The sequence below is a fragment of the Leiobunum rupestre genome, chromosome 7 (genome assembly GCF_980474605.1).
Source record: "Leiobunum rupestre chromosome 7, qqLeiRupe1.1.hap1, whole genome shotgun sequence".
Taxonomy (NCBI): domain Eukaryota; kingdom Metazoa; phylum Arthropoda; class Arachnida; order Opiliones; family Sclerosomatidae; genus Leiobunum; species Leiobunum rupestre.
In genome coordinates, this window is record NC_143390.1 from 45,198,184 (window position 1) to 45,215,576 (window position 17,393).

General features: G+C 38.6%; 1 protein-coding gene across 1 annotated transcript in view; it reads right to left on the bottom strand.

The window, feature by feature from the left end:
- Positions 1 to 17,393, bottom strand: part of LOC149936496 (uncharacterized) — a 39,538-nt gene that overhangs the window by 4,238 nt on the left and 17,907 nt on the right. Inside the window, exons 2-8 of the mRNA XM_090181044.1 lie at positions 15,566 to 15,636; positions 14,298 to 14,398; positions 2,163 to 2,296; positions 1,967 to 2,065; positions 1,762 to 1,884; positions 1,606 to 1,697; positions 75 to 1,518 (exon numbers count right to left, since the gene is read on the bottom strand). Of these exons, the coding sequence (XP_090037170.1) occupies positions 75 to 1,518; positions 1,606 to 1,697; positions 1,762 to 1,884; positions 1,967 to 2,065; positions 2,163 to 2,296; positions 14,298 to 14,398; positions 15,566 to 15,636 (2,064 nt within the window). The remainder of the gene's footprint in view (positions 1 to 74; positions 1,519 to 1,605; positions 1,698 to 1,761; positions 1,885 to 1,966; positions 2,066 to 2,162; positions 2,297 to 14,297; positions 14,399 to 15,565; positions 15,637 to 17,393) is intronic.

Genomic DNA, 17,393 nt, shown 5'->3' on the forward strand with positions numbered 1-17,393 from the left:
GAATTTAAAATAAAGACTCGATATAAAACTTTGTCCATTATAATTGTCCTTCATAATGTGGCAATGTTATTTACCAATTAATTTCTTTCTGAAGATGATGGTAGTCTCGCCGTCCACTTCCTTGGCGATCGCCGCGGTTAAGTCGTCTCCACCGCCGTAGAAAGAATCCGTTTTGGGCGTTGATCGATCTCTCGTATAATAGTCGAGGACCCTTCCAACTCCTCCGCGAGCACTACCGATCACAATGTCTGTGCAGTCCATGGCGTGAAATTCGTTTCTCGGCCTTGGAGTGTAAGGTGATCTGGCCGGGTAAACAGTCTTTGAGTCTCCTAATTTTCGAGCTACGGATGGATCTCGAGATATGTTTTCTGATTTAGGTTCAGGTTCGCTGGAAGGTTCTGGCTCAGATGATGGTGGTTCACTGGTGGGTTCTGGCTCAGATATTGGTGTTTTACTGGAAGGCTCTGGCTCTGATGATGGCGGTTCACTAGAAGGTTCTGGTTCAGATGAAGGGGGTTCACTGGAAGGCTCTGGTTCAGATTTAGGTGTTTTGTTCGAAGGTTCTGGCTCGGATGAAGGTGGTTCACTAGAAGGTTCAGGCTCGGATGAAGGCGCCTCACTGGAAGGTTCTGGCTCGGATGACGGCGGTTCACTTGAAGGTTCAGGCTCGGATGAAGGCGCCTCACTGGAAGGTTCTGGCTCCGATGACGGCGGTTCACTGGAAGGTTCTGGCTCAGATGAAGGTGGTTTACTTGAAGGCTCTGGTTCAGATGCAGGCGGTTCACTGGAAGGCTCTGGCTCAGATTTTGGAGTTTTACTGGAAGGTTCTGGCTCAGATGATGGAGGTTCACTGGAAGGCTCTGGCTCAGATGACGGGGGTTCACTGGATGGTTCTGGTTCAGATGACGGGGGTTCACTAGAAGGTTCTGGCTCAGATGATGGAGGTTCACTGGAAGGCTCTGGCTCAGATGACGGGGTTTCACTGGCAGGTTCAGGTTCAGGTTCAGGTTCAGTTTTCAGTATTTTACTGGGCGGTTCTGGCTCAGATGATGGTGGTTCACTAACAGGTTCTGGCTCAGACGACGGGGGTTCACTGGAAGGTTCAGGTTCAGATGACGGTGGCTCACTGGAAGGTTCAGGTTCAGATGACGGTGGCTCACTGGAAGGTTCAGGTTCAGAGGACGGTGGCTCACTGGAAGGTTCAGGTTCAGAGGACGGTGGCTCACTGGAAGGTTCCGGCTCAGCTGACGGCGACTCACTAGTAGGCTCTGGCTCAGGTTTGGGTTCACTCGTGACTGTGGGCTCAGATGTTACAGCATTCGGATCAGTAGCTTGTCTCCTAACCCTCCTCGTGGCTCCATTTCCGGCAGATAGAGAATTAGAGTAAGAAGGAACTGCCTTTTTAGTGTCAACAACCGGGAAAGCTTTGCATTCCGAGGTCATTCCTTCCGGTCTCCAACCGATGGCCGCGTAACTGGACCCCTTCACCTTCATCACAGTTTCTAACTCTTGGCTTTCCTGCAATGTAAATGGAAAACAAAACTATAGTTCAGTCGGCGCGTGTTTTCGTAGGTGCTCAATTTAAGACAAGGAAAGATAACGAACTTTTAAAATTTTCCAATATAACGTAACTTCGCTGGAAACGGATCGTTTCATGTACGTCGTCAAATCGACATCCACCGATTTTATGGGTGATTCTGAAAGAAAACCGAGATGGTTATCAGCGCGTCCAACGGCGGCTCGTATCACTCAAAATTATACCTTTGGAGCATTTTTCTCCGAACCAACCCGGTTCGCAGTAACATTGCATTTTCGGATAGGTAGTGGCGTCCACATTAACGCATTGTCCGTGAGGTCCGCAATCCGAATCTTGCCAACACTCGTCTACGAGAAATTATGATTAAAAGCGTTAGAGACGAAGACGCGGGTCGGGTCAAAGGGTATTCGGGGCTGAAGAGAGCGTTACCTTTGTATTGGCAAATGTTTCCCGAGTAGAGTCTTTGGCAGTCGCATCTTTCGTCTTTCAGTGACCCGTGTCCGGAGCAGATACTCGTCAGCTGCATAGCTGCGAGAGCATAAACACGACATGACGATTTAAATTACCACGAAAACACGAAGGTGGTATTTTACTAATTAGATTCAGACAACAATCGATAACTTACGAGAGACAACATCTACGTCGGCGCAGCTCCAGAAAAGATAGGTCTGACCCCATTCCTGCGCTTGTCGGACCAAACGTAGCGTGCATTCTTTGCAGGTCAATTCACGGGGAAAAGTCACCGCGTAACTCTGAGCCCTTTTTAAAGGAGGAGAACAATGGGAATTAACTTTCCAGCTTGATTCAATTTCGAGTGAGTAATACGGTTCCTACGAAACAAGAGTGTCACCCCGACAAGAGAGCCTCCCCGAAGAGAAGCGAAAATCGTTGACCCCCGCGTTAGGCCAGGCGCTCACTGCTCTTCGTAACGTCTCCGTCCTACCTTTCACGAGCCTTTGCTTCGTAACGGAGACAATGCCTCGTGGAAGGCAGGACGGATACGAAACGGAGAGCCTGTGGGCGCCTAGCCTTCATCGGTTGGCGTTACGTCAAAAAATAATATCATTCGCTATAGACCTATATAACTGGTTTAAAAATAAGTCGATGGATGCTTAATTAGTTTAATCAGTTTAATTACGGGTTTCATCGCCTTGAAACGACTCGGAAAAAAGGGAGCCGATTACGGAGGCTTGGATAATTAGCGAAACGTTTAAAAAATTAAACTGTAGAGTCTTTTAATGGAAATATGTGTTTCGTATAGCATTGTTAAAAGTAACCGGTGTTCATCGTTTAAAAGCGAGCCGGCGCTGGGGCAAGGCGGACGAGAGGGCCATCTTGGGCCAAGTGGACTCAATAGATCGGAATAGGAGTTTTACAGTCTTGATGACCTTTTTAGACGGGTTTAGCTGCTTTTCACTTTTGGGAGGGTTAATTTGGCGGTCTTGACTTTTGGCCGTGTTTCTAGGATTTTAACTTAGACAATTTGACAGATTTTAACTTTTGATTGGGTTTGTCCAATTTTAAAATTATGATTGGTTTGGTCCAATTTTTGGGGTTGGCATTATGATTGACTCGAGTTTGACCAAAGATAATATAAACCTCGTACTCAATATTCGAAATAACTGCCTCGCGCGTAGTCACTAGCGTTTACCCACTTCCTGCCGGAACTCAGACAAAAATCGCTTCCTAATTACCAAGGTAAGCCACTATAAATAGCGCCTTACAGCAACCGATGGAGGACGATTTTTCGGAGACCACGTGCCGGAAGCAGGTAATCTCTTCTAAAACTGGCAATCGCAAAACTCTCGGAATCCGAATCTAGGGTACGGAGTTCTACATTATCTTTAGTTTGACCAAGTTTATAATTAAGATTAAGTTAGACCAAGTTTATAATTAAGATTGAGTTTGACCAAGTTTATAATTAAGATTAAGTTAGACCAAGTTTATAATTAAGATTGAGTTAGACCAAGTTTATAATTAAGATTAAGTTAGACCAAGTTTATAATTAAGATTAAGTTAGACCAAGTTTATAATTAATATAAAGTTAGACCAAGTTTATAATTAAGATTAAATTAGACCAAGTTTATAATTAAGATTAAGTTAGACCAAGTTTATAATTAAGATTAAGTTAGACCAAGTTTATAATTAATATAAAGTTAGACCAAGTTTATAATTAATATAAAGTTAGACCAAGTTTATAATTAAGATTAAGTTAGACCAAGTTTATAATTAAGATTAAGTTAGACCAAGTTTATAATTAAGATTAAGTTAGACCAAATTTATAATTAATATAAAGTTAGACCAAGTTTATAATTAAGATTAAGTTAGACCAAGTTTATAATTAAGATTAAGTTAGACCAAGTTTATAATTAAGATTAAGTTAGACCAAGTTTATAATTAAGATTAAGTTAGACCAAATTTAGAATTATGGTTGAGTTTTGGAATTTTGATTGGGTTTTGTCGAATTTTAGAATTTAGAATTTCCAAAAATCGTTGAAAAAGAAAATTTACTTCTTAATTCAAATTTTATTGGTTGAGTTTCGTCAGAGTCGGGTTCCCACTCATTCGTCGCCACGTTGAGCCGCACTAACCTTACCACCAGTCCTGCTTTAATACTACGATTTACAAATTGCTATTATAGGAAAACCAACATTTAGGGCGAAGCCATTAGAGGTTAAATTTTCAGTTTTTATTTATACTAGATGGCGCCCATTTACATTTGCGAAGAAATAGTAAGTTGATTTTATAAAATAAAAAGTGGTCTTGAACCACCTGTTAAAATTTTACTCTTACGTCATAAGACCCATCTTTATTAGTATATTCTTCGCAGGAGCGATTTGCACGCGCGCTAGAAAAAGCTATATTCCTCTAGTGACTGTAGCGCGCGCACGTAGACTTGTAAAAATAAGAGACTGTGACATAAGAGCCACATTTAAACAAGAACGCCACGTTTCAATGTTAAAAATATCTATTCATTATTAAAAAAATCTACGATTATTGTAAAGGGTCACATGGGTGTTTGAATTTTATTATTTTATAATAATTATTAATAATAATTTATTATAAATAGTGCAGGAAAAGCACCAGAATTTGATTGGTCGTATCTGTTATCACAAGCTTCGGTAAAGTATGAGTTACTATATTTTTCAAACGCCTGTTAAGCGATGTTTTATGTAAAAACTATGAAGTTCAAAAAGGAGAACTTCAGCTTTTGAAATAATTTAAAGTTCCACGTTTCAGAATGTTGGCGCCATCTGGTAAGAATTCGGGTATTTAAAAAAAATCGTCCTCGAATGGCGTCACCCCAGTGAAAGGATCTTCTCTGCACGACTTTGATGGGAAGGAAGAAGCCCTTTTTCCCCTTGACATTTATCCGTTGATGCCCAAGAACAAAAACTTAAGGAGGGGGGCCTGTTTTGAAATAATCCTTGAATGGTCTTCGGAAGGGGGAACGAAGATGAGCGTGAAGTTTTGTTTTCAACTGGCGCTTCTCTTGGTTCGTGACCAGTCTCGCGGAACGGAAGAGAGATTCCGGCCAAGTCATTATACGTGAGACGCCGACAAACTTCACAATTACGCATTTATTTCTTAACGGCTATAAAAGATTCGTCTTTGGTTCAGCGTAAACGGTTCATTGAATGATTTTTAATTGTATATCTGTGGCCAGGTGAGAATCGAGGTGAGGTATTGGAGCGTGATTACAGAGTTGTAGCTTTGGCCATGGCCGCCATTTTGCGCGAGTGACGTGGCGCTGGATACGAAAATGTAAATTAATTTAACAGAATACATGTATTTATTTAAAATTTATCTACGCGGATAATGTTGACGCTAAATGAATCATGGAGAAGTGGTAAGTAAAACATTTTAACGCCGGGTTGGGAAAAAAACGGCTTTTTTAAAAATGAAAAAATCCAGTATGGTTGGATTAAACAGGTTAAAACCACTAATAAAAATGCTCAAATTACTTATATCTAGCCCTCATTACTTCGAAAATGCTAAAATTGACCGATTTCAAAATGACGTTTTTGCGCGTGACAGTACCTTTACATTGTGAGGTATAGCAGACTTATTTACCAGCTTTTATACTCTAACATGGCGGCGTATTTTCACGAGCAAAATTAATTTTAAGATCCCCCAAATGCTTATATATACACCTCATTACTTCGTAAGACGACGTAGCAAACGACAAAAAGTGAAAGTTAAGTTTTAGTTTCGTTTTGGAATAAAAAATGCAGAATATAAGGATATTATAATATCATTCTGCATTTTTTATTTGAAATAAATAGTATTTCAAATTTTTAATATTTCTAATTCATTTCTCAATATTTTTTTAAATAAAAAAAGTGGTTTTAGCCATGGATTTTTTTCGAACCCGGTTTTAACGGGATAATGAGGATCTACACCGGGTTTATTTAGCACTCGAAGCGTTCTCTCTTTAACGTCATCATTCTGTTTCACGCGCAAGAAAAGACCCGGTATTTACCCTCTTTGTTGATGCCTGAAAATCGCTTTCCAACACGAACGAACAAATGTATTTAATTATACCAGGAAACTATATAGGTAAACACTTGGAATGTCTAAGGAAGATTTTTACGGCCGTGATGAAGCTCGTAGAAACGGGCGTGTCTTAAAGCGGGAAAACTCACGTGAAAAACTCTCGCGCCTCGCTACCCTAATTCGACGAAAAATCGTCATTAAGCCTAGTCATGGTTATTATATTATTAGCTTACAACCATACAAATACCTGAAATTAGGTATCACTACACTTATTTCGCGAAGAACATTATAATTACTTCAAAATATTAAGTACGATAACAAATTGAGGTTTTTAAATCCATTGTTTTATCAGCCTTTCTTGCGCGGAAATATCGCCTATTTGTTACCATGACGACGCACTCTTTTCGCGTCAAACCTCGAGCCAATGAATTTGAAATGTCGTGTTACGTCTTACACTTGACGTAGTTAAGCCCCGCCTCTTTCTCGACGCGCTTTCATCCCAATGGAACGTTAGACATTCCAAGTGTATACCTCTATCGTTTCCTGATTATACTTAGGCACCATGGTCTACAAGACCTGATTTTAGGGAACCGATGGGATACCGGTTTATTTGATTGACCTTTTAAGAGGAGCATATCCTGGCAGACGGAGATGAGGTGTCCTGGGACACACGATGAAAATCGTCTCAACGCAGCCATAAATGCATTCTTTAATTACTACCTACGTAATTAATCGAGGCCCGTGCATATTCGAAAAAATACATTTTTTGGTCTTTCGAATTCGTCGCAAATTCCAGCCAGGTGCGCATGTCCGTCGAATCTACTGCTCAGGCCTTGTCTATAGCATAGGCCATGGTGATAAATCGACCGGTAGTGGGTGCATCGCAGCTTCGTAGGACAGCGTTTAATGAATAAAACCATAAGTCTATAAGATTTTCTATAAGTATGACACTTCCTAGTCTTCATATGCAAATGTTTTACTGACAAGGAGAGTACCCGAGGTGTTTATGGCCGATTTTGTTCAAAGTCGGCCGTAATGTAGACCTATATGAGATATGAAATTTCCCAAAAGGAGACGTTGCACTACCCATTCGATTTGCCATGGCAACCGAAAATGTTTATCTCATATAGTTTTACATTACGGCCGACTTTGAACAAAATCGGCCATAAACACCTCGTGTACTCTCCTTGTGAGAGCTATTCACAAGAGAGACGCTATAGCCACGTCTCACGTAGTATTTGACAGCTACTCGCTAGGGAGCGATTTTCGTCTTATGATGACGTCACTCCATGAATAGCTCTCAGTAAAATAATCACCAAAGATACAAACTTATTGAATAATATTATAGACTTATGATAAAACTAATGTTTAAGTATTTTTTTTTATAAATCTAGTGCTTTAATGAACCAAAGAAGTTGTACCAAGTTCGACTAATATAAGTCGTGACACACCTGACTTTGATCGAAGTTTCTTTTGGAATTTAGTTTTAAACCCGAAGGAAAGTATAAAGGTACATTGTCGACTTAATACCTCGACATTTAAATACGTTTTCTTATTTATTTAATTATACAAATGAGAAGACGATGTCCTTGGTAGGACGATTTCTCGGAATACGCGTAATGCCTCGATGAGCGGGCAGCCATTAAAGGGCTCGAAAACATTCCGAATTTAATGATATAGATTTGTCCGGAGTATAATGTACGCTCGACTAGAATTGGGTCTGCCATTCAGGCATTGGCGTTTCAAAGGGGGAGTTGTCGTGCCCTTGAGCGCCGTGTTACGAAAGAGCCGAAGCTTTCGATGGCCGTTTACAACAGGTTTTTTCAAACATTGAGCCACCATCAGTCAGCTGCCGAGCCAAACATCGAAATTTATACATATAAGGAATGTTACGCCTCTTATTCTATAGAAGGTCCTGTCACGAAAATTACCCAAATCAAGCGCTCCAACAGTGGATCGTTGAAAAATGTACATTACCAAAAGTATATAATATCAGTCTTAAGAGAGAAGTATCCGTCAAGGCCGTGAAAATGAAACGCGTATCTTCGCAGATTCCAATTCGCGGATGCGTACACAGCATTACGGCTCAAAATTAACAGACGTATATTACTTACAAGGAGACTACCCGAGGTGTTACACACCGATTTGGTTCAAACTCGGGGGATTGGTAGACCTTCGTGTAACTTGAAAAATCATAAAGGGAATTTATTCAATGGGCAACGGGTTTGCCATGGCAACGAAAAATGTTTTTGACAACATAATATGGAAATTTTCCCATTGAAAATAACATGGGATTTTGACCGATTTCCCTGTGAAAAAAAAAATTCAAAAATGTGATAAATTTTATTTTTTTCGTCAATTTTTATAATTTTTTTAAAATTTTGGTATTTAAATTTTTTTGATTTATTTTTTTTTTAAATCGGTCAAAATCCCATGTTATTTTCAATGGGAAAATTTCCATTTTATGTTGTCAAAAACATTTTTCGTTGCCATGGCAAAACCGTTGCCCATTGAATAAAATCCCTTTAGGATTTTTCAAGTTACATGAAGGTCTACCAATCCCCCGAGTTTGAACCAAATCGGTGTGTAACACCTCGGGTAGTCTCCTTGTTAGTTTAGGCACGGCCAACTTTGACACTCGCGCAATAGAGCTCTACCACTTGTATAGGGGTCTACGTCACCAATGCTTTTTCGTATTGAGAATCCCGCTCAAAATTGCGACCATTACACTGCCAAAGCTAGGGAAAGCAGACGACGTGAAATATCTCTATAGCGACCAACACATTCGTAGAAGTATCTATCACAACCAAAATATATCTCGGCGATCAGCGCCCCTAGCGGAAAATTATTTTTAGAATAGTTTTTGCATTGAAGCCAATGTAAAAACGAGCGTGGCGCTGAATGCCGATAGTTTATAGCATGGTTTACAGCGGGAAAATCCTTGTTCGTGGAATTTCGGCGAATGGGTTGGCCGCTATTGCGCGAGTGTCAAAGTTGGCCGTGCCTGAACTAAACTCCCGGAGCCCCCACAGGGAAAAACAAACGGGGGCAGATACCCCACAGAATTAAAATTGAGGATAAATAGGCATAAGGAATAAATTTCTAATCTCACTGTCCGAATTTAGTCTTTTTACAGAAGTTATTTTATTATTGAAGATGCGGGTATAACATTAAGATGAAATAAGCATAAAATTGATTTCAATATTATTCGTCCAAACAGAAAATCGCGTCGTCGAGTACCCTATCCTAGAAAGGATTGATCCATGTACACCGATATTTTCTGAAATTTGGTTAACAATGAATTCATTGACGAATTAGGTATTAGCAAAAGTGACATAATTACCAAAAGTGTGTCAATGGGACCTATTTCTGAATGAATGTTACGAGCGAAATACAAGTTGGGAGGGGAGAAGGGAAAGTATGCCTTGGGGAGGGAAGGAAGTTAAAACCAACAAATAACGCCTCGTAATGAGGAACGGAGGAACTAAGTAACACTGGTCAAACTTAGTATATTTTTTGATTTTTCGTCGTTCTGCGGAGATGCTATCGCCATCTACCTACGATATAATACCATAGACTGAAAAAAGATCCAGAAAGGCGACAATAAATAGTCTTTTATGTGGTCGATCTCGAGTCGAGCATTCATTAAACCTTTAGCATACGAAAGTACAGGGATTGTCACACTTTTGGAATTAGAAAGACCACTATTTTAAGAAATATAGTATTAAATATTTAGAGTTGTATATTTTCTTGCTTAAATAAATAAGATAGATCTGAAGTGGCACCGAAACATAATTTAACTAGTCCAATGTGTAAACGGTGTTTATTACTCCGCGTGACGATGTAAAATTATACTACCTAGGGAGGTTTACTTATTTATATACCATATTTTAGTCTGTAGTAGTTTTATAAAGTTAGTATTACTTAAAAAATCAGGTACATTTTTCACGTGAGTAACATAGATAGATAGATATACTTATCTGCTAAAAAAGATCTCATACACTTCTGACATTACATATCTTTGTTTAATTATTACGCTGTTATAATAACGTATATTTAATATCGATTTAATTTCACAACAGACTGTAATATACTAAAGCCTGCCAGGGTGTCACCCGTTACCGAGGGCCTAGTGACTCCACGTAATCGGTGTACAGGCCATCTGAAAGTGGTCAGTAGCGTAGCTAGGGGGGGCATGCACTGGGTACCACCCATTTGGGAGGTGACACCCGACCGTGAAAAAAATAAAAACTTACACAAACCAGATAAATTTGAAAAAACGTTTTTACACGTTTTGACTAGTAAGTAGCACACCATGATATATCCGCACCGGGTGGCACCCATGCTAGCTACGCCACTGAAAGTGGTTGGCCAATCGCCCGTTACGCGAAAGAAGCCTCGGGAATATCACTTTCAGACCAACAAGCGACGATCAACTATAATAAAGCCACGGTCTATCGCTTCAAAACTGACTTTTATAAGATAATTTTCGCTTCAGGCGTATTCAACTTTGAACGCCAACCACCGCGTAAAATTAAAAAACCAGGAAGGGTAACTCTAAAACGGGTTGTCGATTTGTTCGTTGGTTTGTGAGAAAAAATTCAATAAGTGGATACAAAACAGGAGCGTAAGAACCGGGAGGGGCAAGGGGGGCAATGCCCCTCCCTAGAATTTTGCTGGGAGGGGCAACTAATGTTATTGCCCCCTCCAACTTTTTGGTCAGTTGAAATCTTCAAAAGGCTCAAATTATCATTTTAAAAGCATATAAAGCTTATCGAACCTCAACTGTGTTTAAATTTCAGTCTTTTCCCGCCCATTTACATTATAGTAAAAAGTACACATGCATTCGAAGAAGGTACACTCCATTAAAAATTCAAAACCATTCTCCAGACCCCTTTTTGTTTCTCTTTGCCCCCTCCAACTTCTAGAACGTTCCTACGCCCCTGATACAAAAGGTGTACACCTTATGGTAATGAGACAAAATCCCCCTGGACAAAATACCCCTAGACAAAATCCCCCCGCTGTCGGTTGGGTAAGGTTAGGTTAGGTTAGGTTAGGTTAGCTTAGGTTGGGTTGGGTTGGGTGCGTTAGGTTAGGTTAGGTTGGGTTGGGTTGGGTGCGTTAGGTTAGGGTTGGTTAGGTTGGGTTCGATAGGTTAGGTTAGGTTAGGTTAGGTCAGGTCAGGTCAGGTCAGTTTTGAAATATAGCTTAATCGATAATTTTTGTACATCGTACTGAAAAATAGGGGGGATTTTATTCCATAATCACACCTTATACATTAAATCAAACTAATCGCTTGCTCTATAGTAGATAGAATTACTCTACACCGTCAACTATATAGGTGGTTTCTTTTCGCTTGTTCCGGGATTTCGGAGTAGGGTAATAAGAGTAAGGCTATGACGTCATTTTACTCCGATTCTGCGGTGGCGAATAGTTCGAGTCGTGGTAAGCTACGTTTTTCCAAAATGGCTGCCTGTGGCCTTTTTAGCGGATAAATTCTGGATAGCAGACGACAAAATCCGATTTACTAATTCTAATTCCTAATACTCCGGAACAAGCGAATAGTTTATGGCACGGAGTAATTCTCATCCCCGGAACAGGCGAATAAAACGTTTTAGGGTAAAAAGAGTACACTTTTAGTCCGAGAACAGGTGAAAAGAAACCACCTTATTCGTCAAGGTCAGAGTATTGGAGCTACACTTTTTACTCCTCCTAAAGAGAGTAAGCTGATCAAATCGTCTATAGTTACGTTTAATAAATTTTCAGTTAGTCGAAATAGTTACTGATAGATACGCGTAGAGTGACGTCATTCTGAAAGAGATAAGTGCTTCTAGCGATAAAAATATGTGACTTAAAATCCAAATTAGTTTCGACACCGTACAGTAGGTGGCGCATTCTTTATGGAAAACCCCAATAATTTTCGGAATTACCTTCGCAAGAAACCACTAAGCAGCGCCGAAAAGGTCAAAAGCCAAGGAAGAGAGCGGTCAATATTGGATCCCTTTGAGGGGCGACAGAAATACTAGAGGTCATAAGTCGCACTAAGACTTGGCCCTCTAACATCTATCCATTACGCTTAAAAAATAAAATAACAAAATTTTGATTTGAATTTGATTTGATTCCCTTTAAGTTTAGCAAACATTTTAACAGATGGCGCTACAATTAAAGACTAGCTTATGGTTTCGTTAACGCGGTCGGTCTTCGGTAAGCCACCTATTAAACTATCGACTTTTTTTTAAATATTATTCAGGATTGTAACGTGTGGGACAAATTCAGTCCGCTCGTCCACCTGATTAATCAGGGCGTGATATGTGTAACAGCCACGCCAACGGGTGGAATACGTGGGGACAGGGGTGGGGACACCCGTGCCGAAAGTATTCCGACCACCCGTTGGGGATTGGTGGTCGTCCTCACACGGCCATCCACAAATTCTGCCACCCAGACGCTTGGGATTACAGGAATACGCCACTACTCCCGGCTTTTCCAAAGCGATTTAAGAAAAAGCAAATTAAAAACTAATCAGTTAAAATTCAATAAAATATATTTATTTCCGTGAGTAAGTTGACCTCGCGCAATATTTTCGGGCCGAGTCCTTGGAGTCCGAGGGACGGGGGGGTGTGAAAACGAGGTGGATGATTATAAAGGACACCTTATTTGTTGGCGAGTGTATTTTCCCTTCAACCGCTATAAAAAATAAACGGGGAAAAATCAGCTGTTTGGTCGAAATCAGTCCGTTAAAAAATGAACCAGATTTGAATCCTTTCGTTGTATTTTGTCCTTAAAAACTCCGAAGGCGTGATACAGGTTGGTTTTCCTTTTCTTTGATGATGTATTTGCCGCGGAGAACCCCCTTTTTCTTCCACAAAACCGATTTCTTTCTCTCAGTAACGAACCGAAGAGAGAGAGAGATATTATTTAGGTTAACCGTTTTCCAGTATTTATAGATTTCAAAATACGGGTTTCTAGCTTAAAATTTTGTAATATGCGGTGGGGGCAGGCTAATTCGTGATATTTCCATTCCGACAGCTAACGTTGGGGTTGTGCCGAAATTAGTAGACGTCTCAAGAACGTATTTAGGTTACTAAGAAAGTATGAATCAATTCGTTTCGCAGAAGCAAAAAGTTTTATCTAGGACTGATTGAATATAAAAATTCAAATTGAATGTTCAGTGGCGTTACATGTTGGAGACTTATTCTTACACTGTTTTCTTTTCTTGGAAATTTACCAACTATTTAGGGATTAGTTAAATTAATTAAATCTAGAAATTGAAGTTTTTAAAGATTTTTTAGTATTCTTCATGATACTAAACAAGCTACGCGTATATTCAAGTATTTAGATGGTAAGTCAAATTATATTCGAGCCAAGGCGTAATGCAGAATAGGCGTCGATTAGCGTACCATGGCACGGTAGGAATGAAAGTATCTGGTGTAAACCACGCCTGTATTCATTCCGAGTGTATACAGAAATAATTTCGTGTATTAAGGCGCTTTCTGACTTAACTAGAAGCGAAAAAACCTGTAAAAGCGATTCTCTTAGATTCGTACGTTCTCAGAAGCCTAAATACGTTCTGGTCATATATTATTACCCCGACAGTATTCGTACTTTTTGGCTTAATGACGGTATCGTTTCTCAAAAGTGTAATTTTTCGTTTCCTTTACGGAAGCTCAGTACGATATTCTGATCATTATTCTAAAATTTCGAAAATTTGATGGTCTCATTGTACCGGCAAAATATTAACAACGCCAACGGGTATTACAAATTTACTGATGAAATAATAAATTACAAGGCACTTTTATTCTCTTGATCTAGATAAGTTTCCTCTTAATTTTAATTCGATAAAACTACAAAGTATTGTTAATAAATTTGTAAGTAATATTTATTACAATTATTTTGCAACAGTTGTAAAATCTTTCATATATTATTAAATTATATTATATAGGATTGTAAGGGGAATTTTTAATGATACACCAAGGAATTTATAGTTGATAGAATGAATCTTTAAAAATAATACTTGACTTATCCAGTTTTTAAAAAGACATTTGAATTTTCAAAAACCAAATAATTGAGATTCCGTAAAACGTTTTTCTTCGATTTCAGCGTAGCACCGGAATAGGCGCATTCCGAAAGAGGAACTTTTTCAAGGGCAAGGAGAGGGTGTATTTGTAAATTAAAATATTCGGCGCAGCGCGATGTCGGCAGGTGCTACGGAGAGGGAAATATTCGAACCAGCGATAAATCGTGGTCTAGAAGAAGGAAGACTTACGTGGAATCCTCCATGCCGATGTACTTGGCGTTAGTGGTGGTGGGTGTCAAATCCAGCATGTGGTTCTCTTCGGCGTCCAAAAGTTCCAGCTTGAATCCTCCCTGCGGAGAAGCAGAGCGAGCGAAATGAATAAATCGCGTTTAAAGGGAACCTCCCGCTTCCCAATTAAGGCACCGAACCGAGCTTAATTAGCAGACTGCCGCTTCTTACTCATCAAATGTACGAAAACGGAAAAACATTCCAGCTGTTTTCGATTTCGGTTGACTCCTAGCTATTTCACGGTCAACAGACTATTTATATATGTTTCAAAACAGTAGTTTGAACCAATCAAATATTTCCATAAATTAGGAATAGCTAACGCATTTATTATATCAAGTTTTTAAATTTTGAAAAATGGTAATAAATCATTTTTAATAACTAATAATCAAGATATAACCGCAAATGATATCTTCGTAATTTTATAGTAAATTGAAGATATCCCTTTGGGATCTGTACTGTCTACGTTCTGACCCACGACATTGGAGTATACAGTGATTTCAGTATCACGTGACACGACGTCACCCATGCTTTTTCCCATAGATAAAAAATCCCGCACAAAATGGCGGCCATAGCCAAAGCTACGAACTGAAACTACTCTATTCGAGGCGATTTGATCAACAGCCAATCACGACACGTTTGATACGGTGCGGGGGTCGTTCACAAATGACGAATCTAAAAGGGCATGACCCCACAATATTTATTGGGTTTCACTTCTATTTGGTTTTGGGGGTACAATTTCCGAAAATAAAACGATGGGGCTATCCGTATTCGTCCTTAAATACCTTATTTGCGTAATTAAGCCCATGAGTATATAATTTTGATTAACATAAGTGCGCCAGTTAGTTATATTTATTTAGCCTGAAACGTGCTCTTTGCCTCGACACCAGTGTTTAGTTTCGTATTTGTCTCACTAGAAGCGATTAGCTTTTGGGTGTAATGTTAATTCTACATCACTCCACTAATAACCACCAGTAATTATTTCGATTATCTGACACACTTATGGAAAATATTTATAGACTTATGTTGATATCAATACGCTTTCTCGAAAACGGCTCGGGAGAGCTGGCACCCTACCAAGAATGTCTCAGACACCCGTTCTGAGGTGTACATCAAAGTACAGTAATTAATAAATAATAAACAACTAAAATATGTCTTTATGAAATGGAAATGGTCTACGCGTTGAATCTACGCGTTTTCGTGTTATAACTTATCCTCCCTTTTATACGTACCCTATGAGGATAAGCCAAATGCCACGTGATGTTGAGTTGGGCACCTTGAGGGAGAGACGTTCGCAAGTCACCTGGAATCAAAGAAATACTATTAAAAAAGCTGTAAATTTAGTTCATATCAATTAATATCAAGAACATATTTAGGTTTACAGAGAACGTACGAGTGGACCCGTTTACCGGCTGAAAATCATAATTCAAATTAAAACAGTAGCGCCATCAGCCGGGAACGTGTTTTAAATTATTTCTTCGTTAAGCGATAATTAAAATTCTACTAGCAATTTTACTGTTTATGATTAACTAAATTGTTAAATTCAACTTTTATTCAAGTTGCTCGAGCGAAATTAAGAGTGAAATGGAACTTTTCGAACTAATACTTCGAAAAATAAAAATAAAACGTTCTAACGACCGAAACTAGATGGCGCGATACCAATTGTAAATTGGAGTTTCCGTTTGAGAACGAATTTTAGTAGATTTCAGTATATCAAATATCGAATTAAATAAAAGGAATTATGGATTTCTTGGAAAATTTAAATAGGAAAAAATTTCCGGAAAAATAGGGAAAACAAAATTATTAAATACCACTAAAATATCGGACAAATCGTAATTGTAATGTTTATTTGGCTCTTACTTGTTAGAACAATAAACCTTCAAATAAACACGTTTATTTTGACGAAACAAGCCCTCGTTCAATGAATTAGACTTTAAATAAAGTTTACGATCCTCGTACCAACTACCACCTTGCATAAAAATTCTTGTTTATTAGACAGGTTATAAGTCCGAGCTAGATAACGGGTAAAGGCAACGCGTAGGGTAAACAGTCTACGCGTAATAATGCTACGTCTACACTTCTTTTACGTTCCCCGACGCGTTTAAGAGCGTGGGATTATCCTGTCGACTAATAATTTATTACAATCCGCGGGAAGCAAGATGTAGATAGTTAATTATAAACTTAGGATTTTGTATATTGGGCCTAGGAAATTTCGGTGGATAAAATCATCACGAACAGTTTCTATTTGTATAAAATAAACGTTATGTTGAAATATACCGAACTGCGAATTTTATATATTTATGTTATGTTTATTTTGCTATTTGCATATGTAGGGTAAAATACATCTCTTAACGATGTACAATGTAAATATTATCACGCTTACTTGTTGTAAATTTTTAGTTATTCTCTTTTCTCTTGGAATTACAATTTAAATTTACTTTTAATGTAATATTATTTTAGATGAGGTTCATCAACTGGTGGTATATGTCTTACTGCTGGAATTACATTTAAATTTAATTTAATGTCATTGTAATTTTGGGTAAGGTTCGTCAACTAGTTGGTATATCTTTTAGCGTTATAACCAACAGAAAACACTTTGTCTAAAACTGGCTTAAACTTGTTCATAAATATATTTACAATATAAAGAAACACTATTAAGTCAAAAACAGGGGCTTCACTGATGCACAGTATAAAAACCTTTTATTAATTATTTATTAATTAATTTAATAAAGGGATTTTATACTAAGTATCAGAGGTATATTTTATTATATTTTGAAAACTTATTTTCCCCGTGTAATAACTGCAGAAAGTCACTACAATAACATATTTATACTATTTGTTTCTTCCAAAACGTATTATGATAATGTCCGACGAATGGTCCGTTCTCCGAAGTGTTCCCACCCAAATGTCCGGCTTGAATATTTAATAGAATATGATTTCAATTTATATACGCTAACAGCGATAAAAAAAACACATTCCTTCTCATAGAATAAAATTTCAATATTTCATGAGCACTGCGAGTGGCGGTGGTTTTAGGAGGTGTCTTAAAAATATTCTAAA